Raw genomic sequence first — 27,379 nt, 5'->3', positions numbered from 1 at the left:
ATTAATTTCAGACTGTAAATATTAATTATAGTGTCATCTAATGAGCAATAGCTAAAACTGTATTAGTAAGGAAGAAAAAATAGTATTATTGATATAACTATTGGTCACTAGATGGCGTAAAATATTTAAACATTTTTTCATTACAATAGTATTAATATCATCTAACATACGAAATACGAGTAAACAATATCTCATAGTAAGTTAGTAAGTATACTTTGAAATTTTGTTTATTATTTACTATTTACACATATTTTATAATTGAGATCGTTAATGTAAAATGTAAAAATTAGTTTGTTTGTTACCTTATAACGCCTTAACAGCTTAATGAAATTTCGTATACACGCACTATATGGGAGGTAGAAGGATATAGGCTACTGTTAATCTCGACCACGCGGACGAACTGGCGGGTAAAAGCTAATGTTTCAAATAAAATAAAATAAAACTTTTATAGTTTTTTTTTAATGGGTGATAATGGAATGATAACCCCACCCGCGCTATCGGTATACACCGGCGGGGCACCAGTGAAAGATGATAGGTGAGGATGAAGCAGGTTAGTTAGCCCATCGTGACTAATTCAACAAGAATTGTTCATGATGGTTTTCAGGGGGAACCACGTGGAGGTCGACCTGATGTTGCTAGCAATGGGGCTATGAAAGTCCATTACTACCAATCCCTTTCCCCCCACTTTTATAGAGTTACATATACCTATACCTACATATAATACTCGCTTCTATTTATGTAAGTACTAAGGTAGATAAATTATGCTGAAATCAATATTAGACTGACTGCGTAAGACTCAAATAGGAATCAGAAATTATTATTGTACAAACATGTCCTCAGGAATGGCAACGCATGGGGGTATCATGGGCGAAACAGTATACTCTGTTATGTCCATGGTACTGCTCATGTCTATAGGCGACAGTTACCACTTTCCATCAGGTGAAAGAAAAATATGTATACATAACACATGATGACATCACGTGACCAAAACTACAATATTACGCCAAACACCGGACGAATAACAGCAACAAGGGTAACAAGGTTTACAAACATGCGCCCGCGCAGTCGCGAGTAGGTACCTACTTACGCCCTGTGCTCATACCTCACTAGTAACAGCCACGGCCCTGAAGTCACCACAACGAAGACTCTTGAACTTATTGGTGAGATATTTTTTACCACCCAGGCTTTTTTTGTACTTCTATGATGGCAAAGCATATGACCCGTCTAATGGTAAACAGTATTTACTCCAAATACAGTTGTTAAAATTGACACAAGATAAAAGTGAAAGTACCTAATGGTAACGATTTTAAAAAGTGGAAAATTCAGTTCAGAAATAATGATGGAATCGCGTAACTTGTGCGAAATTTAGTAGCGAAAAATGTTCTAAAAACATTCTATTTATGGAAATCATTTTTTTTATAGTTATTTTTGTATAAGTACCTGCAAAAATAATAATACATACCTACGCTAAATTACAGATGAGGGTTGTCGGTGTTTTATAGAAAAATTACGATGTACGCTTCCCAATTATTACTAATAACATTATTATACGTGACTCACAGTTGCCAAACGATGATAATTAGAAATAATGCGCTGATGTCCAAAATGATGTCGCACATCAGTTCCCAAAAAGATAGCAACCAACAAGAACCCCAGCACGACATACAGAGACCTGAGAGGGTTCTATCGCTCATGCAGAATGTGCTGTGCAGGAATTTCCCATTGATACCTTGCAAAATGATCGTGGAAGATAACGCATTGCGGAAGCTGATTGAGAAATCAATACAGCAGATAAAGTATAAGAAATTGTCTCTGGAGAAGACAACATCACGACCCGATCACCTCTTAACATTATTCCCGACGGTAAACAGTGAGGACCTTTCAAATTTTCTTCAAAAACGCGAGCGCGGGTACTATGGAACCAATCAAAAGGACTTTCAAACTCACAAAAAGAAACAAAAGAAAAGTGTACCGCCAACAGTATTCTGGTTGCACGAAAACCCAGGGAAAACAAACAAGAAAAATAAAAAGCAAACTAAAAGGGCATACGAGTACACGGGACGAAAGAAGATCCGAAAGTTCTATCCGCACAAGATAAAATATAAAGATAAAATAGAGAAGAACGCTAGGAGCCCTGGGGATTACAGTGATGAGAAGCTGTCGATGTCTGTTGAAGTTCCTGATATGACGTTAACGAAAAGACACCAACACCTGAGTTACAAGGTGGAGCCTGTAGAGCCAGCGGTCTGGAGGATAGACTATACGAAACACGGGGAGCCGAGCGTCAACATGCTCGGTTATGATACTGACCAGCTAAAAGGAAAGATCATGAAGACAGGCCCGAATGTCATCTTCGATGATAACGTACTGGACCCAGCAGCGAGAAAAGACGTCCTGCACCCAGATGTGTATATAAAGAATAACTTTGTTAGAAAAAATTTATATAATGTAGCTTCTGATGGTATGGATTAAATATTTTAAAATCGTCTTATCTCATTTATTATCAAAATTATCTATATTGTAGCATTTTTTAGCAACTAAGTCTTTTGACAAAACATTTTTCCCAAAAAAAAGCATGGCACATTCAAGTCACTGTTGAGTTAGTGTGAAAGCATTTTTTGTCATTTTCAATCTACCATTTGTAAGAACAAAAATAAAAAAGAAATATAATTAATTTAGTACCTGCAGAGAGATATTATAATGCTGTTATTAATAAACCAAACTCAGCGTTATCAGCAAAGGTCGTCGACGTAGTCACGCTTGCTATTCGTCCACTACGTAAATACGGCACTTTAAAATATTTTTTCTAAATTTATTTATTTGTATAATTATATATATAACTGTTACGTACGCTCGGAACGCACCTCAACACAAAATGTCAAAATGTTCTGTCAGATTTGCGCTGTCTGCTATCGCTTGCTTTTACAAAATTGATACGTATAATAAATCTGTTCTTTGTAATAATAGCATTTAAATACTACACCCAATATAGAAACCCACAAAACACAACAGACTGGCGACGAGGATCGAAGATTAACTGGTACAGCAGCATTAATCGGTACACCTAAAGTGAAATGGCGGGACAGCCACGTGTTCAATAACCCAATTGTTCCTACATACATACCCTTCCTTCCAATCCAGGGGCTCCTTTCCCTGTGATGATAGCCCGCTTCACAAATTCCTGTATCCATTACAATGGAAGTACAATTTACGCAACTTATGTCGTCACTCGCCGAGACACTACGTACGGTGCAGAATCAACAAGCACAGATGCAAACCATGTTTATGCAGCAACAGCAAACTACAAGTAATAACACAGTAAGTGGTATTGTTTTACAACCTTATGACGAACTCCACGAATCTTTTGGATCATACATACAAAGATTGAACAATTATATTAATCTTAAAGGGGTTACAAGCCCTGTTACAAAGTTGCAAATCTTCTTAAATTGTATTGGTGCTAAATATTACCAAGTCCTCAAAAATATTACTGCTCCAGATACACTGGAAAATAAAACATATGAACAATTTGTTGAGATATTAAAGAACCATATTGCGCCAGAACCAGGAGAAGTTGCTCAACAACACAAATTCTGTTTAAGGATTCAAAATGAAAATGAATCTATCGCTAACTACGTAGCGGGACTAAAGGAAATAGGAGGAAAATGCAATTTTATCTGCAATTCATGTAAATCTACAACATTTGATACACATTTACGTGTACAATTCATACGAGGTCTTCGCAGTTCAGAAATTAAAGAAAGGTTATTACAAGAATCATCACAAACATCATTTGATGAAATAATAAGGATTGCAATGGCAATCGAAACATCCAAAAGTGAAACCCAACAAATGGGGCCAGATGTTCATATGCCCAATATTAATAAAATTTCACAAAAACCTATACCAAAAATTTACAAAAATACAGGTAAGAAAGACAGCTGTTATAGATGTGGAAAATCAAACCACAAGGCAAATAAATGTTATTTGAAGAATAAATTATATTGTAAAAAGTGCAACCGAAAAGGACACATCCAATCAGTTTGCTTTAAGTCACAAAAACAAATTACAACAATTGAAGATGAAGAATATTCAAGTCAAGATGAAATTTATGAAATACATAAAATAGAAAACAGCGAAAAGGATGAAAAGTTTAAAATTACATTACAATTACATAGCAAAGAGAGACATACATGGGAATTGGATACAGGAGCCGCAGTCACCACCTGTTCTACAGAATATTATAATAAATATTTCAGTGATTTAAAACTTGAAAATTCAAAAATAAAATTGAGAACTTATACTGGTGAAATTATAAACCCAATAGGAATTTGTAACATAAAAATACAATACAAAAATAAGAAAATTACAGGAAGATTATTTGTTCTTAATAGGAAAGTCGACCCAGTAGTGGGAAGAGAATGGTTAAGAAAATTAGGAGTACGTTTGGAAATAAATAAAATAGAGATAGGGAGAAATGATATAACTGAAGAACAATACAAGAAAAATTTAGAAAAATTAATAGATCAATATAGAGAGATATTTTCAGAAGAAATTGGAGAAATAAGGAACTACACAGTGAAATTCAGTTTAAAAGAAAATGTTACACCAATTTTCATCAAGGCAAGACCAGTACCGTTTGCACTAAAAGAAAAAGTTGAAAACGAAATTGATCGATTAGAGAAGGCTGGGATATTAGAGAAAGTTACATATTCACAATGGGGAACGCCTGTAGTACCAGTCGTGAAGCAGAATGGCAGTGTACGGTTGTGTGCTGATTACAGAGCCACATTAAATAAAAATTTACTTGATGATAAGTACCCAATCCCAAGAGTGGAAGAAGTTTTCTCCAAACTAAGTGGTGGTAGATATTTCTGTACCTTGGATATAAATCAGGCATATTTACACATGAAAACTGACCCAGCCACAGCTGAAATGCAAGCCATCAGTACATGCAAAGGTACATTTAAAGTCAATAGACTAATGTTTGGTGTAAAAGTCGCTCCAAATCAATGGCAAAGATACATGGATCAGACCCTCCAGGGACTACCAGGTACAGCCTGTTTCTTCGATGATATAGCTATTCAAGGACAGACATACATAGAATTATTAAAAAGAATACAAACTATCTTTCAAAAGTTAAAAGAGTGTGGACTACAATATAAAAGTACGGAAGTCTACGGAACATGCAAATGCAGATTATTTCTCAAGGTTAGAACACCCTACAGTAAACTATAACCAACTAACAGATGATGATGTATTCTACTTGAATCAACTTACAGTACTACCAGTTACATTCCAGAAAATTAAAGAAGCTACAGCTAAAGATTTAGAATTACAGAAATTATATCAGGATATTCAATCAGGTACAAATTATACAAAAGGACTACATGAATTTTCTATACAAAGTAACTGCATTTTCTATGGAATAAGAATAGTCATTCCAAAACAATTACAACCTGCAATTCTACAAGAATTACATACAGCTCATACTGGTATTGTAAAAATGAAGGCACTAGCAAGAAGCTATGTCTGGTGGAAAAATATAGATGCAGATATAGAAAGAATGGTAAATGAATGTAAACCATGTTGTTTATTACAGAAAAATCCTACAAAAATACCTATACACAGTTGGGAATACCCAAAAGAACCATGGAGTAGAATTCACATTGATTATGCAGGACCATTTTTTGATCAATATTTTCTGATTGTTGTGGACGCATACACCAAATGGCTAGAAGTAATACCTACTACATCCATAACAACTACAGCTACTATTAAAATATTAAAAAACTTATTTACTACATTTGGACTACCTATAACTATAGTATCAGATAATGGAAGACAGTTCCGTTCAGAAGAAATGATGACATTTCTGAAAGAAAATGGAATTCAGTCCAAGTTTACAGCACCGTTTCATCCATCTACAAATGGACAGGCTGAAAGATATGTACAAACTTTTAAAAATAAAATTAAAAGCATGATCCATGAGAAAGGCACATTAATGGAAAAGTTATCAAGATTTTTGATGATGTACAGAAAAACTCCTAATAATACTACAGGATTAAGTCCAGCGGAAATGATGTTTAAAAGGTTATATAGAACAAAAATAGACTTAGTAAAAAGAGATCTAACTACAGAAATGAATATGAAACAAAATATAGAAGGATTTAATAAAATATATAGAGAAGGAGACAGAGTGCAGATTAGATTCTATGACAGTAATAAATGGAAAATTGGGAAAGTAATACAAAAGAAAGGAAAACTACACTACAATGTGGAAGTGGATGGAAAAATACATACAAGGCATATAGATCAGATAAGAAGAACTATGTGTACTCAAGGAAATGATGTTACATACTTACCTTACTTACCTAAGTTGATAGCCACGCCAGCTGCGACATCTGTATCATCACCTGAAAAAGAAAGAAGATTGAATTATACACCTGATGGGAGAGAATACTTACCTGACTCACCTGTACTGGAAACTTCACCCTGCCATGAAACAGGAACGGAGAATAATAAGCCTGTTTCGAAAAGAAAATCTTTATTTGTTCCAGGTTCTATTACAGAGAATGTGACACAGCCACAGCTCGCACCAGTAGCTACGCCGGCATCTCCGAGTGGTGTCGAGCAACCAGTTGTGCTTCGCCGAAGTACGAGAATCAGAAAACCTACAAACAGATTGAACCTTTAAGTTACAACGTGGGGGAGTGTTACGTACGCTCGGAACGCACCTCAACACAAAATGTCAAAATGTTCTGTGAGATTTGCGCTGTCTGCTATCGCTTGCTTTTACAAAATTAATACGTATAATAAATCTGTTGTTTATAATAATAGCATTTAAATACTACACCCAATATAGAAACCCACAAAACACAACAATAACACTATTTTAAGATTGTATGTCTATCTATCTATATACCTAACTACCTATTAGGTAAAATCGGAATCAGTAGCACTATGTTTGTTGAACCTATTTCGAACTAGATGTTTTTTAGAGAAAAATTTCAATTTGATGAAAGACATTGTCATTTATCATTGACAACCGTCATTTTATATTTTGGAGTAACAAAGCTAACAGTGGTTTCTATTCAAGTAAACTTAATCATACCTAAGCACTTTTTAAGTGTAATTTCTTATGTTCTACCGCCAATTTATATCTCTATTTCAACTGAGAAATATAGGCAAGAAATGAAAGTAACAACTGTATCTTAATTTATACACCCATTTAAACGCGAATTGTTTTCTTGCGAGATAACCTTATCAGTCAACGTTACAACTTATGTTTACAGTTAAACAGGGTGACCACACATCGTGCCAGCTACAAATACATATTTTATAAAAGCAATCTGTCGTACTCCTACTATAATGTATTCCTATCTGAAATGCTCAATAAATGTTCTTCTATTTCTGTTTATCTGATCAAGTTAAATGTAAAAGTTTACAGGCATTCTGAATGTTTTGCGGTTATCTAAATGAACGATGGTATTAAAATAAATATTAGGTGGAGTCTGGAGTTTAACTTGCATTACGAGAATCGATATACAATTAATTTCTTATATCCTAAACTGACTGGTTATTATAGACATAAGGGACCATGTTTTTTTTTTTTTTTTATTTGAACTTTCTTTTTCTCTCTCTTCTAATCCTTGATGAAATTTGATGCGACCTAATGAAATTTTGAGAGATCAAATACACGAGTATTCTTAATATGTGGTATTGTATTTTATTTTATTTATATAAAAACTCACTAAATAAATGTTGCTACATTTTGCCAAAGATTAATGGAGGTCACAGAACAAGTATTGGGTACTTGTTCTTGTCCTGAATAAACCAAAAATCATGTCTATACTAATTCACAGCACCAAACAACCATCTGCTCTCTCGACCCTTTAAATATCAATTGAAACTCAACAGTTTTAATAACACAACAACACAGACAGTACATCGATCTGTTCACTTATTTTTGTTATAAAGAAAAGGCACAAAAAACAAAGGACAAACTTTGTATCTACATTCAATAATTACTTAACAATTTTGTATAGAAACATGTCAAGACCAGTATTAACTTCTCACGTGCTAGATACAACTACAGGCAGGCCAGCGGCCAGACTATTTGTGGACTTGTTCAAGAAGAAAGACAACTCATGGGCAGCATGGAACAGCACAATGACAAATGCAGATGGTAGAATACAATTCCCGTTCACAAAAGAGTCTATGCCTGAAGGGACGTATAAGTTGCATTTCAAAGTTGGTGATTATTATAAAACGACTGGACAGGAAACTTTGTACCCTTTTGTGGAGGTAAGAGTTTTAGTTATGTAATTTCCGAACAACAATATTGTTTTGCGACATCATTTAAGTGTTTATTTAGGTAGTTTTTATTATATTGTACAAAAGTGAATGAGAATGTAATGTATAGCATGATTAAATTGTCTAAAAAATAACATCGCTTACCTTATAACAAACCCAGCATGAATTTATGAAAATTCTATTATATAAGTGTAATAGCGCCATCTATCAATAAATTGATTAAACAGTGTTACCGCCGTGTTAGTTATTAAAATTAATTTGCAAAGTTAATACTAGATGACGCTATATGTTATTTCTATGCTCGAAAAAATTAAAAAGCCTTTTATATTTTTATACTAATTAGAAACACTTTCTAAAATTGCAGATACCATTCGAAACGAAGGAGGATGAACACTATCACATAGCATTGCTACTGAGTCCGTACGGATACACCACATACAGAGGGAGTTGAAATATCAAGAAATAAACTTTCCTGTATAAACTTCTTTTCATATCTAATTTTATTGAAAATCGAATAAAATATTAAGCTATTTATACAATATTAATGTATACATATAACAATAATTGCGAAAATATCATCAAATATTGGGGGGAACGGTTTGTTAGTAATGGGGAGGATAGTCCCCGTCGCTATCAATATACCTTATCAGGTCGACCTCTACGCGGTTGCCTCTGGAAACCATCGTGGTTAATTCTAGTGGAATTTGTCACGATGGGCAAACTGACCTGCATTCATTCTCACTTGTCATCTCTCACTGGTGCCCCGCCGGTGTATACCGATAGCGCAGGCGGGGTTACCATTCCATTATCACCCATTAAAAAAAAACTTACCAATACAAACTGTTGTAAACCAATCCCAATTATAGAATCTAATTCCTAATCGTTGTTTCTTATATATATATATATATATATTCTTTATTACACTAAAACATACAGTAACAACAATAAGTTAATAACAAAGGCGAACTTATCTCTAAAAGAGATTTCTTCCAGTCAACCTAACGCAATGGCATAGGAAGTATTTCTTGAGTGCAGTATAAAATTGTATTCATATTAGATTCAAGAGTAGACCTTCTGATGTGTTAATTGTCGCCAATAGACATGAACATGACCCAATAGACTGGTAACCATGATACACTTCATGCATTGACATTCCTGAGAACTAAGCTGTTTTGCCTCCATACGTGTAGGTTTTTTTTTATACAACTTAGAATGGCAAATAAGCTGACGGTCCACCTGATGGAAAGTGGTAACCGTCGCATACAGATATGAGCAGTACCATGGACATAACAGAGTATTGTTTCGTCCATGATACCCCCCATGCGTTGCCATTCCTGAGGACTCAGGTGTTATTCCTCTGTACCCAGTAAATTTATTGCCATATCCCACCTCTTCAAACAGAAATACAGCCATGCAAACAACTGCTTCACGGTAGAAACACGAATGGGACAGAGGTATCCAAGCAATCGACTTTTGTACAAAGTCTCCCTCTGGTATCATATCAGCCTTTAACTGTCCACTGATGAACTTAGGCCTCCTCTATAAGGAGGTCTTGCCAGTAGTTGCCACGCTTGGCAAATTTTAAATACTAGGAATGAATAATGAAATAAAACAATTTGTATTGAACTGTTATATTAATCTGTTAAAAATTAAACAGTAACCTAGCTATTGTAAAACTACGACATATTTACAAATATATTAACTATTATAGATAAATCATTCTCTCTGCCAGTCCTGTACAATCTTACATTTAATATTTAATTAATAATTAACAGTCCAATAGGCTGGCACGTCGTACCTACTTGTATGAATGGGTTTATGGTTGTATAGAAAACAAGAGTATCATTTGTACAAAGATTTACATCAAAATCGCCTTCACAATTAAGTTAAAAGCTTGTATGGAAATTAGTTTCCTAAAACGCCCGCTAGAGGCGCTGTTTTGTTTTCAATACTTTTCAACGTAAATGCTAACGCAGCAGTAACATAAATCAACGTAGACACACACTCGGAACTCAGTTTAATAAACATGACCGAGTTTCAGGTCGGGATACCCTTTTCCGTTGACCCAGTATAGAATGTCACACAACATAAAGCCCTTTACAATTTATTTAATTTAACCTTATAAAAAACATGTATAGTTGTCCAATTCAGTGTACATTACAAAAATAAATTCCTAAACTCTTTAATCAGTATTAAAGAACCTTTAATTATTGCTGTTTAAAGCTGCCATTCAAATTTAGACTTTAATATGTACAATAATTGATCAAATTGCTGCGCTCATTTGGATAAACGTGCAATGTGGAAAAGGGATGTAAGATATTAGTTGCTATGAAAAAAAAAATTAGAAACCAGATGTCATACTAATCGCCTAGCTGGCCCTTAATACACATATTTCAATCAGCCCTGTATAAGATTCAAAATAGACTAATTCTGGACTTATTAGTTGAAATAAAGATGATCAGTGGAGCCATCTAGTGTATAAAAAATACAATTGAGCATACAAGTTAAAATAATAATAAAGAATTGTAATTTAAAGTAAAGTGAATGCAGGTGGAATGAATTTGATGCTATTTTTTTTCGTTACAGAATAATTTCCTTTTTTTTTTTTAAACTAATATAAGTAAATATTTATTTACACGTTTTAATGTACTTCAAATTGACTACAAACTGTGTGGGCACGATTAACATATAATAAAATGAAAACTTATACAATATCGTTGTAAAATTTATAAATATTTATTGTAAATGAAAAAAAAAAAAAACACTTTTGTTCATACCGACTTACTAAATCGGCTTGCAATCACAAATTAAAAATTAATCACATGCATTCATGGAGCAATATTAGGTAGTGTGCATTTAACCATTCTTTGCATAATGGTGGAAATTTCCATCGTAACATTGAATGCCCAAAAATTATATAAAAGAACAAGTTCACTTTAATTTGATCGTGTCTGGATACCTTTTTAATGTCCATTGCAGGAAAAAAAAAACATAGCTGTCAAATTTATTTCTTTAACCATTTTTCCTTTTATTTTGAAATGAATTATAATACCAATAAAAAAAAAAATATGCAAAGAAGGGTTAATATCAGAAGGATATATCACACTGCCATATTATTATGATAATATATTATGTACAATGACAAGAAAATACAGGGCATAAACTAATACGAGCTCTCTCATAAGATAATTATGTTTCACAAATTAGAAACCGACTTCTTGTGACAAAACTTGTTTATATTTATAAACTAAATCACTGATTACATTCTGATAAAAATTCTATGTAACCAATTATTTAAAAAACAAGCCACATTTTGTGTTAAGTTATTATTAACAAACTTAACACAAAATGTGATTTTTTTTTAATATTTAAAAACTTAGAAAATCTTATTTAGGCTCTTGCTTTTAATATGAATTTTGCATTTCATAATACAATTATAATAACATTTAGAAATCAAACAATTATTCAGAAGTAATTAAAAAGTTTTTTAGAAATAAATATGTTTATATTGTAAATTCATATACAAGTATTCAAATTGAGAATCCACCTTTTTATAAGTAGGATAAAAAAACAAATGAGCATGACTCAATGTTTATGATAAAGTACTTTTTTTTTTTTTAAATAATTCTACTCCGTGCGTTGTAGGACTTTACGGGTGACAGGTGACATTTTAACAGTTTATTGTAAAAGAAGCGAACGTTTATCGAACTGTATGGAAGTCAAAATAACAATTTTTTAATTATGCCACGACATTTTCGCGAACTGGCAAGAAACGTAACAAGATAAAAAAAAAAGTTACCTACATTTTGTAGGATCTATTGACATTTTTCTTTTGTTTCAACGACCTGTCACCCTCAGCATGCTATAACTCATGGAGTATCCATTCGAATCACTAAAGTGGACATCGAAATAGACTTGCGTGTACTAAACTTACCTAACCCTTATATAATATAATGGAATATTACACTATCAAATATTGGATCATATGCACGTTTTAAAATACATACACCTAGAAATGGGAATTGTTTAGCTCTCTCGTTTATTCCTAAACTGAAATTATTTGTAAATGTGTTAGTTACTTATTAAATTGATCCGATATGATCCAATATATTTGACAGTGCAACAATGCCCTATATACTAAAGCTGTAACTTTGAATCGTAACATTTGTCACGGGTTCCGGACGCTGGCGGGACTCTGTAACGTAAATGGTCACATTCATCAGTAAAGCATCACATCATCATCACTATATCACCGTTTCTTCATCACAATCACTAAGTATCACAGTTTTATCACAGCTTGATTTGTGTCCGATTAGAGTCTATGTCCATTCGATCGGCCGGAACTTCTGGCTGTTGGGGCTAAATGTATCCTGTCCCTAAGCTATTAGGGTCTTATATTCAGTGGCAGACCTCACCCTTACATTATCAAAATTTATAAAAAGACAAATTGTTTGAAATGTTTAAAGGTAATTTTAATATGAGTTTAGCAATCAAGCATACAGCTCGCCTGATGGTAAGTGACAGCTCGAGGATGCTTGCAGCACCATAGACCTGACCCTTGTCACATGAAAATTCTGAATCACAATACCCTGTAATTTTACTGTCATTATCTCATGCTTCAAATTGAAAAAAAAAAGGAAGCAAACTGCTTGCTTTAAGATGGAGATTGAATTACCCACGCCTGACTTTGTATTATCCCTGTGTTTTCTAATAAAGGCTACATATTACCTATACATTGTAGACCTGACAATTTACTACAACTAACTCTTCAAACAACAATAGGCAGCACCCCTTGACGATATCCCCTTTTAAAGTGTTTCTACACCGCTTTCATTATACGCAAGTTTTTGACATGCCAAAGAAGAGCTGAGAAACGGTCTTTGAGAACAAACAATCGAGAAATTAATAACGAATTAATAAATATATTATAAATAAATAAATTATATTTTTAATTACCCATAAACGAAAAGGTTGCATCAAAAGACATGATATTACGCCTATTTTAAAATTTTATAGCTGATTTATCTAAAAAAATACTACTCTCTGTCCTATCCATAGAGGGATTTGTTTGAAGACTTTAGATTCAAATTTAAATCATTTTTATTCAAATATTTTTACTTTTAAATCGTATTTTTTTTATGAATGCAGTGTTCGGAAAGTTGTCATCTGTTGAGAAGAGCCCGCAAGAAACTCAACAGTTACTCTTTCAAATCTCTGTTAACATTATATGTATTTATTTAAATGTACTATGTCTAAAATTACATGGTCGTTAGAAACCCGCGCATGATCCACTAACACCATGCACGCTTGACATTCAAGTAATCGTTTAATAATAGGCTTTGTTTAATAAATGTTTTTTAATAACAGTTTTAAACTTATTAAGAGGCAGATCCAAAATATCCTTCGGTATTTTATTATGAGATTAAATGCCTATTCCCATAAAAGACCTATAATTTTTTTTGTAAACGATAATTTGGAATATTAAGTGTGAATTAATAATGGAGCAAAGTGCGAACAACTCAAACAGTTAACGGCCCATACATTAAACTTGTAAATGTCACCTCATAATAGACATAAATAGCACCATGGGTAAAATAGAATACCATACACCACCCACTCATGGTTTCCTCACTTTCCTACGTTAAGACACACCTCAATAAATCTAAGAAATAGAAATAAAAACATTTTGTTTTTTAATTTAAATATTTGCCAAAGTATTTTAATTTTTTTTTTCAAAAGTTAATTCTACAATAGACTGTGACTACCTCCTCTACGATTACAAGTCTGAGAATATTTAATATATTTTTTTTTTTTAATATAGAATATAATTTAGCCTGGTCAGTCTGCCACTGGATAAACGAAGGGAAATGCTGCAAAAATACATAAATAGGAAAATATATCAAGTTATCGGACGACAAACCAAAAGGAAGCCTTTGACAATTGTCAACCAGACATACCTGTAACGCACCTGTGGAATATTATAATTGGTATACAAATATACAGTGCTATTAATTATACTTACCAAATATAATCAGGTATATCCTATGCTGAGCCTTAGGTTGGCGCCGCCCAATCTATTGTAGTGAAATCAGAATCAATCTATTAGACATGTTATGGCAGATTATACCATTATCACCTTATAACCTGACGCTAGATGCTTCTGTTTACCCTATACACTGTGGCCATTGTAAAAACAATTAGTCTACAATTGTCGACAGTACAGAGGAAAACTGTCACAACAGTTTTTAATAACAAAAAAAAATGTATTTCAGAAATTCTTTGAATTGTGTTCTTTACACAAGACACTAATACATGTAGAGAGGTATAAATAGGATTAGAAATGTCATGAGTCTAGATTAAAATATAGTGTTTAAAGCTATATTTTACATCACATAAGCAAATACCTAAAACTACTAATAATATCACAGTTAAATGGGTACTAATTACTAACTTACTAGTTCCATATAAAGGATTGCCAATAGGCGTCAAAAAATATTTTCCTTTTATTTCTAGATATTTGTGAGTTTTTTTTTTCTTTTCATTTATAAGAAGTATTATTTAGATGTATAATAAAGTTAAATAAATTAAATAGAATTAATAATTTAAAAGTACCACCAGATTTAACATATGCATTATGAATGAGGTACTTCTCATATTTCCATGACTATTATTTTACTAAATTCCCCTATTTATGTTCAGCGGAAACTCAAAAATACTTTTTTAAGTACTTTTGTTATTTTTCCTTTTTGAACATATGTTATTTTTATAGATAAATAAACATTTTATAAACACACAATTTACTGACCTGGTAAATCCAATCTGGGAAAAAAGATTAGCATCAAAATAAAGAAAGCAACCCACCTATTTCCCTTCCTCTTGGCCGACAACTTCTTTATAGCGAGCAATCATCAGCTTTTTCACGGTATCTCTGTACGTCTCCCCAGGTGTTGGTGTGTATATTCCTCGCTTCTGACCAAGACCCGCCAAGCTAGGCCTCTGTTCTGCTTCTATAGGCGCTATTCTCCCCTGTTCCTCTTTCCCTAACCCTCTGCCTTCCGACCAACCCATCTTCTGTAACATCTTTCCTCCAATAGTATCTACGACTGACGGAGGAGGTTGAGGGGGCATGGCGGCGTGCACTGCTAATTCGGGAGGCTCATAACGTCTCCTGATCGGGGTCTCATCCTCGCCAAACTTCATCCTTCTCTCTGCAGCCCTATCTCTGTAGCCATTTGTCTGTGGCAACAAGTCATTTTTCTTCTGATACTCTGCTAAGTTCTGCTTGTGTAAGTCTGACAGTGTTTTGTGTTTAGTCAACACTTCAACTGAAGGGAATCGACGTTTGCAGAGCAGACAGGTCAGCTTAGACCAGTCAATGATGCCATCGTCACTTTCAAATACAGGTTCAGACACTTTCTTCATTAAGAAGTCATCTGTAGACACTGGTGGAGGTGACAGCTCCCTGACATGAGTGGTTATAGACGGCCCAGCTCCTAACACTGAAAAACCTATGTCTGCAGAGCCCTTGCTGGCTCCAGTATCGAGGGGCTGTTCCATCACAACATTACTGCGAGCATTCTCCTTTTTCTGGTTCAATGTTCGAGCCCACCTTTCCATATCTTTAGCAATCTTTTTCGCCACTTTTACCTTGTCCTCTTTATCTTTCTTTTTCTTTTCCTCGGGCTGTTCCTTTGCTATAGTATTTTCCGATGTGGCTTGAGGAGGATTCGGTAATTTTGGTTGGTCTGTATTTTGCTGTGTCTGGCTTGCCGCAATGTATGTTGATGTTCCTGCATCCCAATACATATACTGGGATATCTGGCTGTTGAAGAAATACTGTGTGTTCCCATCATAGTACAAGCCTGTGGCCGGATCATAATAGTATCCAGAACTCTCATCATATAAGAAGGTCCTCACATCTGGAGGACTGTAGACAGTTTTGCCATCTCCAGTAGGTACCTTCACAGAAGGGACAGCTTGTGTAGCGGAAGCTACAAAAGTAGGCACTGCCACAGGCGTCCACGCCATCTGCCGGGCTTGTGCTGCCGATATAGCTGACTGAGCTACTGCAGCAGCAGCATTCACTCTGTCTGCTTCAGACAAAGCATGTGCTGTTGAACCATAATTAGTCATTTGTGCATAATACGAAGAATAATCTGAATTCTGAACTTTTTGCAGCTTTTTTGGTTCATTGTAAAATGTAATCAGTACCTCTCGTCCGTCAATCTCTAATGGTGGCTGCAGAGCTAGCAACTCATTGTGGGCCGCAGTAGAATCAGCAATGGAATTGAAATTAATGTAAGCGAGACATTTGGATGCACCTGTCAATGTTTCCCTACCAATGGTAATGCCCGCTATAGAATCCAGCACAGACTTTGAACACCTCTCCTTGATCGCATCTAATATCTTTTCCTCAGTCGTCAGTGCGTCTAGTCTCCTGAACAACAGCCGTTTAGTAATCCCTGCACCGTCGGTGACATTACTTCTCTCAGAGTCTCCACCGAATACGATCCCATCAGATCGTTTACCTTGACAGTTGCGTCTATAACAAATCTGTCGCCGTTTGAAATTGTACAAACCGCACTTACAGAACCAATCACCCGGGGATGCGTTCACAGAGTTCTGGTCGTCTTTCTCTTTCATATCGTGACTCTCGTGGTCCACCCGCTCGCGGCTGTGCGACCGGCTGCTCGACTGCGAGTCGACGTCCTTGTCTCCGCTTATGGTGGGTGGGGAGGGCGCCGGGGGGACGTCCCTGTCCTTGTCGTCGAAACGTCGCGGGGAGCGGCGGCGGTCGCGGTCGCGCCTGTCGTGGCGGTCGCGCTCGCGGCTGCGGTAGCGGTCGTCGCGGTCGCGGTCGTAGCGCTCGCGGTCGTGGCGCTCGCGGTCGTGGCGTTCGCGCTCGTGGCGGTCGCGGCGTTCGCGCGGCTCGCGGTGGTCAGGGCTGGTGCTGCGGCGCGGCTCCCACACGGGCGCGCGGCCGCGGGGCTCGCCCCAGCGCGTGTCGTGCTCGCTCCAGCGCGACGCCCGCTCGTCGCGGCGCCACGACATACCTGTCTGGGAACATCGACATCATGAAATCATCACTTACGAACCCGGTGGTGTCGCCCCGCCTCGACGTCGGCCTACGTCCACGACCGATGACCTTTCTCCGCCTATTGTTTACCTGATCTCTCTGCTGGTTCGAATCACAACTAATTCTTCGAAATACAATTATTGAAACACTAATATACACTTGTTATAACCATTAATTATCTCAAATTTGTCTGAAAACCCTAATAAATATTAACTATTACGTTGAATCTAATTATCGCAAAAAAGAACACGAGACGCCATTTTATAACTTTTTTTTTTTTATTTAGCATCAGTGTTTCCAACTTCCAAATATATTTGTCCTTATCAGTTAATCCAGATTTAAAACTAAATGTAAAATTAAATCTCTAAGAGTTAAAATGTAGTCAAAATCTAGCATTGAGATAAATTCTTTAAAATAATTCATAAAAAGCTCTTTATAATAATTGTTCGTTCCTATACACGGAGAATATTCTTAAGTTGGAAACATCATACAACGTCATTAATAAATATCCATTTGATTTTGACAGTAGCTAGTGTCAAAATAGGATTAGTGTTGTACACTAATCCTATCTACATGTATCGATAAATAAAACGGACTGAACTGAAAAATCTATTTTATGAAGTTGCCTATTGAAATTTTACACCAAATATCATTAATAGGCACATTTTTACACTAATTTTATTGATCGAATAAATTACAGATTCTGTAAAAAGCACTAATACGGAAGTTTTATGTGTAATCTGTTTTAATAGAACTTAATAAAAGTGTAAAACAAATAAATAATCCAAGCCTGATTAGCAATGATAGTTATGTCAATTTTATATTCCTTTTCTTTTATATTAATACCCGCCCACTATGTAATTTTTATAGTAACAGATTGTGAATTGTTAATCTATTTCTAATTAATATGACCATTAGTCAATCTGCTTATGTCAAATAGTAGCACAGATAAAAATTGATTGATTGTAAGCTTCGATATGTTACTTAGAGATGTTTCTGTATTAATTTTAATAAAACTTTGTTACCTTTTAAATTAGTTTTATTGAATCAGATTATATATGCATTTGTGGCATAAAAATGAAAGAATATGATGCCTAGATTTTTTTATTTGGAAAATAAATAAATCTGTTAAGAGAATCATTATCACTAACGAGTTCATAAGATAGAATGAGAAAACGATATCTGGTGTCTTGTACTTTTTCGTGCATACGTTAATCGAAACATATAGTGAGAGATTTGTTTAAGTCCAAGGGGACAGATCACATTTACGAAAAGTCATCTCATTAAATTTTTATAGCTGGTATACCTATTGTAATTAGATTCTATTGTTAATACATATAAATTCAATAAGTCGAGCGACAGGTATTTAAAATAATAAAATTTATTGTTAGTTGTTTTATTAAAACTCTTAGAGCTATTTTAAGTTTGTGCAGTCAAATAAATCAGTTTTTTTTTAATGGATGACATTGAAATAGTAACTCTGGCTGCGCTAACGGTGTAAGCTGGCGGGACACCAGTGGATTATGGTAGACAAGATGAAAAGGCAGGTCAGTTAGTCGTGTTGAATACACCAGGAAATCAGCACAAGTTTATAGGCGGGGACCACGACCGAAAATGAAAATAATTAAATTAAATAAAAAAGGTTTAAAATGCTATTAATATTATAAATGTGCAAGTTAGTAAGAATGGATGGGTAGATTAATGGATGTTTTTTACTCTTTCATGCAAAAACTACTGAAAGGATTTAAATGAAATTTAGTATACGGGTAGGTTATATCCTGATTTAGTACATAGTATATTTTATGTACTAATTCATGCGTGTGAAGCCGGGGGATACAACTCGTAAAGTAATATGGCCAAAATTATAATTGTACTCATATAATACGAATATTATAATTACGTCTTTTGGCCAAAAAAATGAAAGACTGAAATAAAATATTTTTTATTCTTTATAACACATATTTTTTAAACAACTATCTATTCAAGTGTACTGCAAGCACCTTGATTTTTCCACCAATTTAAAAAAAAAGGTTACTGCCATATAGTAGGTACTAATAATAATTTACATTATTATAATAAGTGCATATAATGACCTTGTCATATTTTCATCAGTTAATTAATAATAGAGTATCTACATAGATAATATAATTAACCATTACTTAAACGATAAAATAAAGTAACTAGACATTTTAATAAAAAAATATTTAAATACATATTCACAATAATATCATAGAATGTAATTTTTCAAATAGAATTCTATAACAGAACATCATTACAACTAGCATAATATTATTTGTACATAAATTTTATATTGATTGAGCTTCCTTTAGAATGTTTATAAATTCTTAGCAAAGCAAAATAAAGGATTAAAAAATGGAGACGGAACATAGAACTAATGCCAATTTTTACCCCAAAAGATAAGCAAAACAGAAGATAACTCACCTTCATGTGTAACATCATGCTTGTTTCTACGATTGGGGTGTGAGATAGTAAAGATACGCGAAAGATGGTACGAGTTCAAATTGATTGGCTTCAATTTATGCTTATTCCTCAATCTCCATTTGGCTATGAAGTCACAATGAAGTGATATCATTGACAATGCATGGATAAAATAATAATTACAGATTTAAAATATTTATTAAATAGGTGCTTAAGTAGAGAAAAATCTACAATGATCTAAAAATATCTATAATACTAGTTGCATTTCTAAATCTGAGGACTCTGTAAATGATGATTTTTTTTATTAATAGACTTTTAGATAAATAGTCAAGCGTAAATAATAATTTTACGTTGCTTAATTTAAATAATTAAAATTTAGGAGAACAGTCTCATTACCTAGAATCTTAAGATCGAATGTCTGTTTTCTGCACATCCAAATTAAGCTTTAAATTCAAGGACCAAAGTTAATTATTACAAAATAGATATTTCTCTCATTTACATATTGTGTCTACTATCTAATGTAATGTATTCTACTATCAATTATTTTGCTAGTAACGAGACACTGGTTCATATCGATTATTTCGACCCAATATTCACTCGTGTAACTCTAGATATAGTTAACGTCAAAATATTAGCACGATGGTAGCATTGGTAATGGGTTCGCGATGCAAAGAGGCAAGTGGGCGAGGTCACTATAATTGTAATCAATTCTGTCATTATAATAGCTGTGTCTATTCCAAGGACACAGTTATTTTATTCGATAACAAATTATTTTGTATTACAATTACAAATAAATATTTTGTGTTCACATATACTTACGTAAATGTGATTTACTTGCACACCGGCAACTGTTTTATTCATAATCAACTGATTGTATCCCTAATAAATGAATCTACGTATTGTATATCATCCACGGAATGTTAAATATCTACATCGAAGCAAAGCTGTCTAGAAAATAATCTGAATACGTATGTATCAATGTCAATTTGACCCAGGTTTGAGTGACGGATGCATCTAGTCTTTCCTGCCAGTAAGCAGGTGTTCTCGCAGAGTGCATATTTCTCTTTCTATGTTTTCTCTCGCCGCCGCTTCGAAGCACTCGAATTCTGGAGTATGGAAGAGCTTAGGGATTTGTGAAAATTGATTAAGTACCTGAAATTATAAATGTAAGACATTTTATTTATATTTACCCAATGCTAATAATCCTATATGAAGCGCATGTTAACTTTAGCATTTTTATACTTCGTAATGTACGATAAATGATCTTAACTGTGTTATGATTAATAATATTAATAAATCTGTGTTGCTATTTTTAGATATTATAGAAAAGTATTTGCTGACATATCGTGCACAAATAATAGTGACAGATAAAATGGAATATAAGCTACAAAAAAGGTATTCATAAAAAATTGGCCTTCGAGGCTGTAAATAGATTTGTAGAAATATAACTATATTTCCAGGAATAAAAAAATCTACTCTAAAGACTATATTTCTACAAGTTTATACATTAAAAACTATAAATGAAGACTCATGCCCTTAAATATTTGTTTATCTGTACTTAATATAATAAAAAATATATAAAGGTTTATAAAAACTGACAATGTACCTTGATTCTTAATTCGACGTAATTATCATGTGTCAGCTTGGAGTATTCAGCTCGTACGAGCTTAGCATGTGCGTCGTATTCCTCCCGCGAGGCGGCCAGCACCGCCAGCTCGCAGTCTCCGAACAGCTGCAGATCACGCAGTGGTGCAGGCCCTACTGGCGCCGAAGGTGAGGTTTCGCGACCGCAGCTACCGCACCACTGTGCCTCATCATCAGTCAGCAATGCCAACACGTAGGATGTTAAGTCTTGCTGTAAGGTTTATAGAAAAATGTATATGAATATAAGATCTACCCAAATACAAAGTCTGGCAAAGGTTCGGCAAAAAACTTATATGCAACCTAGAAAGGTAAACAAGTTGACAGTCCACCTGATGGAGAGTGGTAATCGTCCTCTATATTCATGAACAGCACCATGGGAATTGCTTAGACTGTATTATGTACTAATACGTATTTTTAGGGTTCCGTACCTCCAAAGGAAGAAACGGAACCTTTATAGAATCACTTCGTTGTCCGTCCGTCTGTCCATCTTGCAAGACCTTTTTTCTTATGAACGCATAGAGGTATCAAGTTTATTATTATCATATACTCAGGTCTGCAATCTCTTAAAATAGTGAAAAAATCGAGGTTCTAAATCGACGCATTCAAAAATACGGCCGTTTATGTTCCATTTGTATCGCATATTTTGATATTTGCAAAGAGAATCAAAATCTATAGGGTACCTACTTCCCGTTAATCTGGAATCATGAAATTTTGCCATAAGCAATATCATATAGAACAAGTAAAGGAAAAAAATTCGAAAACCGTAAATTTGTAGTTATTTCATAAAAAAATTTAGACTTCATGATTTTGTACGGAACCCTCATTGCGCAAGTCCAACTCGCACCTGACCGGCTTTTTATTTTTATTAAATTTTACTGAAAAAAAATATAAGTGTAATAAGTTCAATATTTAAAGCAATATCACACTGCCAACAAGGTTATCATGAGATTATACATATAGGATCCCGTTTCAACCTGTTAAAAAATCTAATTACCTTTTTAAAACAAGTTTCAAAAACTTGAATCCGTTACCTTTGTTACCTATAAGTGTAGAAGTAACCTACTCATATGAAAAATGAATATAAATTAGACCATATGAGTATATTAAAACCACATTCATTTGTGAGGTTTTTGTTTAGATAAAGGTTTGGAAGTGATTAAAATATAATAATGAGATTTGAATCAACGAGATCATACTTCACTTTAGTCTATTTTCCATTGAATTCTCTGCCTACCTCGCATAAAGATATAATAAGCTATATATATTGTAAGTTCAGATTTATGTTAAATATGATTAGTAACATCATTACAAACTGCGATTCTAATAATATTTATTGTACTATTAAAATGTTTGATAGATAATATTGCATTAATTTTATTACACTAGTGTAATAAATAAAGTAACAATAGTTTAGTATTATACAGTGTATTGCCTTAATGTGTTACTATAATTGTCACATATTTTTGCCCTTCATACGCTTTCTGTTTTTACCCAATGGTTAGCTGGTAGAGAATGTCATATGGCATTAAACTCGCCATTTGTACAGTTTTATTGTGCAATAAAGAATAAATAAATAAATTGAATTTCAAAATTTACGACTAAAATTTTTTTAATGGATGAGAATCGAATGTTAATCCCACCCGCAATAACGGTATACACCGGCAGGGCACCAGTGAGTGTTGATGGGTGAGGGTAATAAGACAGGTCTGTGAGCCCATTATGATGAATACACCTGGAATTCAGCACGATAGTTTCCAGCACGATGGCTTATGCTATGCTATGGATGGATGCTAGCAATGGGGCCTTTGCTCTCCATCATTATTCATCCCCCACCCAAAAATAATTAAGTTGGCAAACCATCGATACAGATTAAGAAAATAGGCAACCTATGTAGACAACAGTGTTTGTTTAAAACCTAAAAAAATAGGTAAAAAAAATTAATAAAGTTCAGTTATAGCCACAAATAGTAAGTTTAAAGAGCGATTTATTTCTTAGAGCAATTCCTTCCAGGTAACCAGAAGCATAGACAGTGGCAGTAGCGATTGGTATATTACTTAAAATATTAAATAAGCTTATATTTATCATAATAACAATAGAGTGTACAAAACAAAACAATAATTCTTCAAATAAATGGTTACATTTACATGATGGTCACCTTTTGTACGTACAGATATTTCACAATAATTTCTAATGAAATATCCACGCGGTTGTTATCTCAGCAAATTCAATCGAATGCGTCTTATATTGCTAAATAATACATGAGTCAACACTAACAGACTGTGGATGCAAACGCAGCAAGTCCGCTAGCAATCTGACGACCAGCTCCGAGGGTGTGTGCCTCAAGACAATAGCCAACTTGAAGGCCGCCGGTTGTATCACATCGTCTATCCCTTTAGCTAACAAGTTCTGCCATACTCCAGCCTGTAAAACGTCAATGGATAACAAACATTACATTGTTGTCGTTGTTCGATATAAAACAAAATGTATATAGGTGAGGAGGAAACTTGTTTACCAAATGTGTGTGAGCAAGAAATGTTTGAGCACTTTACTAAAGAAATGACTGTATTTATAGCGAATGTTAATGTGTGTGTGATTGTTTTGAACGGATTGTATTGATATAATTATAGAGCACGGGCACTGTAGATTACGTATGTACCTTGATAAATAATCTAATAATATTTATATTGGTTTGAGAATTAGATATATTTGTAAGATTTAAAATGACTAATATTTAAAACTAGTTCTTATGCTCACGATATTGTTCATATGCGAAACTATGAATATTTCTAAAGATTTTTTCTGTGGTAAAAATACTTTATATGTAGGTATACTATATATATAATATACCTACGTATAAATTTCATTATTATTGGTGTTTCTGTGTATTAAACGTAACTATAATAATAATAATTAAAAATCGTGTCCCGCAAAAAAATCGACATCAGTTGTGAAGACAAAACTATTTTTTTAGATAAAAAAGAATTTTCGAAATCGACTTAGAACTAACGGAGTTATGAGGTAACAAACATAAAAAAAAAAAAAATACAACCGAATTATGAATATTCTTCTTTCTGAAGTCAGTTAAAAATTTTCAAATAATGTTCCATGATCATCAAGTATAATCAATACTCAATATTGGTTATTTCCATATATTCACATAAGACTAAGTCGATTCTAAACTTAATAATATCGGGTTGGTCTCTAATTTACTATATTTAAACTACGTATTCTATTGAAGTTGGTAAAAAGGAACCAAACTGCCAGTGTAAAAAAAAAATACTAACCTGATAAGCGACGCAGTTCCTCAACGAGTGCCAAATACCATCAGGAGGCGAGGATTCGACGATCTGCTGCCAGGCATCGTCTGCGCCGGGGGCCACCAGCGTGCAGCACGCACCGCGCCACATGCGTGCTGCGGCGCATCCTTCTCGCTCGCCGGCGGGAACTGGCATATAGAAAATATCAATTGGACACATTCTAGCTAAATAAACGTCTTTATGGTCCTCTAAAACAGGACCAAAATAAATGATGTCGAAACGATAAGCGAAGATATTTTATTTTTCTTTATATTTTTATAAGTGCTCAATGCGTATATAAGATAGAAAAAAATCGTAAATCAATAAAAACGTTAGATAATTATTGTCACAATATAACTCAATCGCATCTCACTCGTTAATAAGAGACAGATAGCAGTATAAAACCATTACCATTACAGTATCATATACACAGTACATATACATCTTTCATCGTTAGTGATGTCAAATAAACACAGCTGATACGATCTATATCAATTTAATTCACGTAACGCAATATAAATATTGACTAATATCGTAATACACAATAATCGATAGCGTACGTCACTACAGTGTCAACCACAGTCCATAACGGTTGATTAAACCTTAGATAAATTTGAACCTACCTACGTTTAAAATCAAGGGCAATAAAGGTAAACAATTGTGTGAAATCACCTCCCATGTCCGGCTCCTTCCACCAGTTTATCGCCAGCTTGTACAGTTTGAGGCCTTAACGCCGTAACGTCACCTGTAAAATAAAATGGTGAATGTTATTAGATACTTAGGTATATATTTGAGGAAAACCAGGGCACCATAAATAATGATTAGCTAGTGCTGCATCTGTGAACATTTTACCGATATTCTTTATCTAAAAATAAGACAAAATTATGTTAATATTAAATACGTCTGCTTTATTTCTATTATTGAGCCAGCAATAATTTTAATTTAAACAAAGAATAATAATAATAAAATAACAAATGAAAACTTACGTGTAATAATCCAGAATGTCCTCCAATTAATTGTTATTTTAATTTAAAAAGCGTTCTATTTTTGAACGTGACAGCCGTCTAGGGCGCTCTCGAGTGTCATGGCGCGCGCGAGTCATTCAGTTAACTCGAGGGGAGGAGAACGCGCAGTGATGTGGGCATAAAAACACTATCGACTGTCGATGTGAATAATTGTATTACCGTTACCGAAGCGGTCATGACAAGCTAACGTGCACGCTAGTGGCTGGTTTTAATTGCATATTGTTCTATATTTTATAGCGTAAATTGATTATATTATGATATAGAATAATCGAGCTTTGGAAAATATATTTCGGTCGATTCCACTTTATGAGTAAGATAGACAAACTGTTTTATATAAAATCATAAAATGTATTCATTAAATCCTCCATTCAATTAATCATATATTTGCTAAGACATTACAAGTTTATATGAAACGGTGGGTTTCCTCAAGTAGTATGTTTGCCTCAATAGTTAACATCCACAAGCAGTTTTTAAGAATATTTCATTTTACCTATCTAAAATATATAGAAATGCATTTTAGAATACGTATGAAGTCTATGTTTCGACCTTTGAAAGTCATCATCATCCATTATTTAAAAAAAAATCTGAAGGCTTTCAGCTTTTTAACAATTAATTAAATCGATATCAGTGACTGGTGAACTGTGAAATAGCGAACGATATCAACGATCTCATCTCTAAATCTCATGGGATAACGGCGTGAATTGTGGTCCCAGTCTCCAACGTCTACAGCAGGATATAGGTTTGTTTGTTTGTTTGTTCATCAGGATATAAGTAGTTTAATAGGTAAGTCTCCAAGTATATACGACTTAACATACGCGAGTTTAATACTAAATACATTCCACAGCCAATAGAGCGGAATAAAGGCTACAAAGAACAAAGTATTGGCCAGAGATTTAGCAGATTGGTGTAGCCAACTGACAAGGTTTGAGACCGATATTGATGATATGATTTTCATCACATCTAAGATTTTTTCCCCTCAAAGTCTGTCTACGTACTATTGTCGAGAGTCTTGTCTACCACTTGTCTTACGCGCAAACTCATTAAGGTTCAGTAAGGTTGCGATGTCTATCCGAGTACAGAACCAGAGTATGAAACCTATCCCAATATAGATCCTGAGCATCCCAGGTGCGAGAAAACCAGTTATGATTGAGAACACTACGCTCAAAGTTGTTGACAAGGGACAACCTGCCTAACCTGGTATGTCTGACTCCGATTAAGAAGTTAGCCAATGAATCCAACTCAGCTGTACAGCGTTTGGAAAACTACTAAATAAACACCAGTTTCAGTAAGTCTTGATCTTGACTTATCTCTCAAATAAAGCATATTGTGATCAAATATTTGTACTTTTTATCTATATTTTTTGGATTAATAAAAAATGTGTAAATATTATATGTACCTACTTATTAGTTTAATAATAAATATTGTTGTCCTAGATTTTAATTTTAATCGATAAACTATGTTATGCATCACTAATTCTTACGGGGGAGAGAAAAAGTGTATAACGCATGCGCGAGGGTGGTTGAATAGAAAGGCATTTGTGTGGAACTTCCACTACAACGAGACAATAATTGAAAATATGATTG

The 27,379-nt window shown here is 34.1% G+C and overlaps 3 protein-coding genes across 6 annotated transcripts; 1 reads left to right on the top strand and 2 right to left on the bottom strand.

Annotated features, from left to right (window-relative positions):
- The first annotated feature begins 1,079 nt into the window (after nt 1–1,079).
- On the top strand, nt 1,080–9,196 carry LOC113509360 (uncharacterized). Its single transcript, XM_031911279.2, has 4 exons — nt 1,080–1,160; nt 1,479–2,358; nt 8,098–8,307; nt 8,681–9,196. The coding sequence occupies exons 2-4, from the start codon at nt 1,513–1,515 to the stop codon at nt 8,765–8,767; spliced, it is 1,143 nt and encodes a 380-aa protein (XP_031767139.2). The 5' UTR covers nt 1,080–1,160; nt 1,479–1,512; the 3' UTR covers nt 8,768–9,196.
- Nucleotides 9,197–10,801: 1,605 nt separating this feature from the next.
- On the bottom strand, nt 10,802–17,688 carry LOC113509361 (RNA-binding protein 5-A). 3 transcript variants are annotated; one of them, XR_008252688.1, is made up of 4 exons: nt 17,483–17,688; nt 15,178–17,373; nt 14,339–14,390; nt 10,802–12,511 (listed from the first exon to the last, which is right to left on the bottom strand). XR_008252688.1 is itself a non-coding variant. In XM_052893498.1 (3 exons), the coding sequence occupies exon 2, from the start codon at nt 17,365–17,367 to the stop codon at nt 15,178–15,180; it is 2,190 nt and encodes a 729-aa protein (XP_052749458.1). In that variant the 5' UTR covers nt 17,368–17,373; nt 17,483–17,688; the 3' UTR covers nt 10,802–14,390. The 3 variants fall into 3 exon arrangements, 1 of the variants encoding a protein (XP_052749458.1); XR_008252689.1 differs by having other exon boundaries at nt 15,178–17,369; XM_052893498.1 differs by having other exon boundaries at nt 10,802–14,390.
- A 1,630-nt stretch (nt 17,689–19,318) lies between these two features.
- Nucleotides 19,319–26,203, bottom strand: LOC113509387 (uncharacterized). Of its 2 annotated transcripts, XM_052893505.1 has the most exons (6): nt 25,758–26,203; nt 25,444–25,516; nt 24,760–24,920; nt 23,750–23,896; nt 21,438–21,686; nt 19,319–20,983 (listed from the first exon to the last, which is right to left on the bottom strand). In XM_052893505.1, exons 2-6 carry the CDS (start codon nt 25,448–25,450, stop codon nt 20,846–20,848), a joined length of 702 nt encoding a protein of 233 aa, XP_052749465.1. In that variant the 5' UTR covers nt 25,451–25,516; nt 25,758–26,203; the 3' UTR covers nt 19,319–20,845. The 2 variants fall into 2 exon arrangements, with proteins under 2 accessions (XP_052749465.1, XP_026748522.1); XM_026892721.3 differs by lacking the exons at nt 25,444–25,516; nt 25,758–26,203 and having other exon boundaries at nt 24,760–25,158.
- Nucleotides 26,204–27,379: the final 1,176 nt, after the last annotated feature.

This window comes from Galleria mellonella, unplaced genomic scaffold (assembly GCF_026898425.1).
Source record: "Galleria mellonella isolate WM207_F2 unplaced genomic scaffold, CSIRO_AGI_GalMel_v1 utg176, whole genome shotgun sequence".
NCBI classification, from domain to species: domain Eukaryota; kingdom Metazoa; phylum Arthropoda; class Insecta; order Lepidoptera; family Pyralidae; genus Galleria; species Galleria mellonella.
Note: the sequence above shows the minus strand (reverse complement) of the source record. Positions and strands in the feature narration are given on the sequence as shown.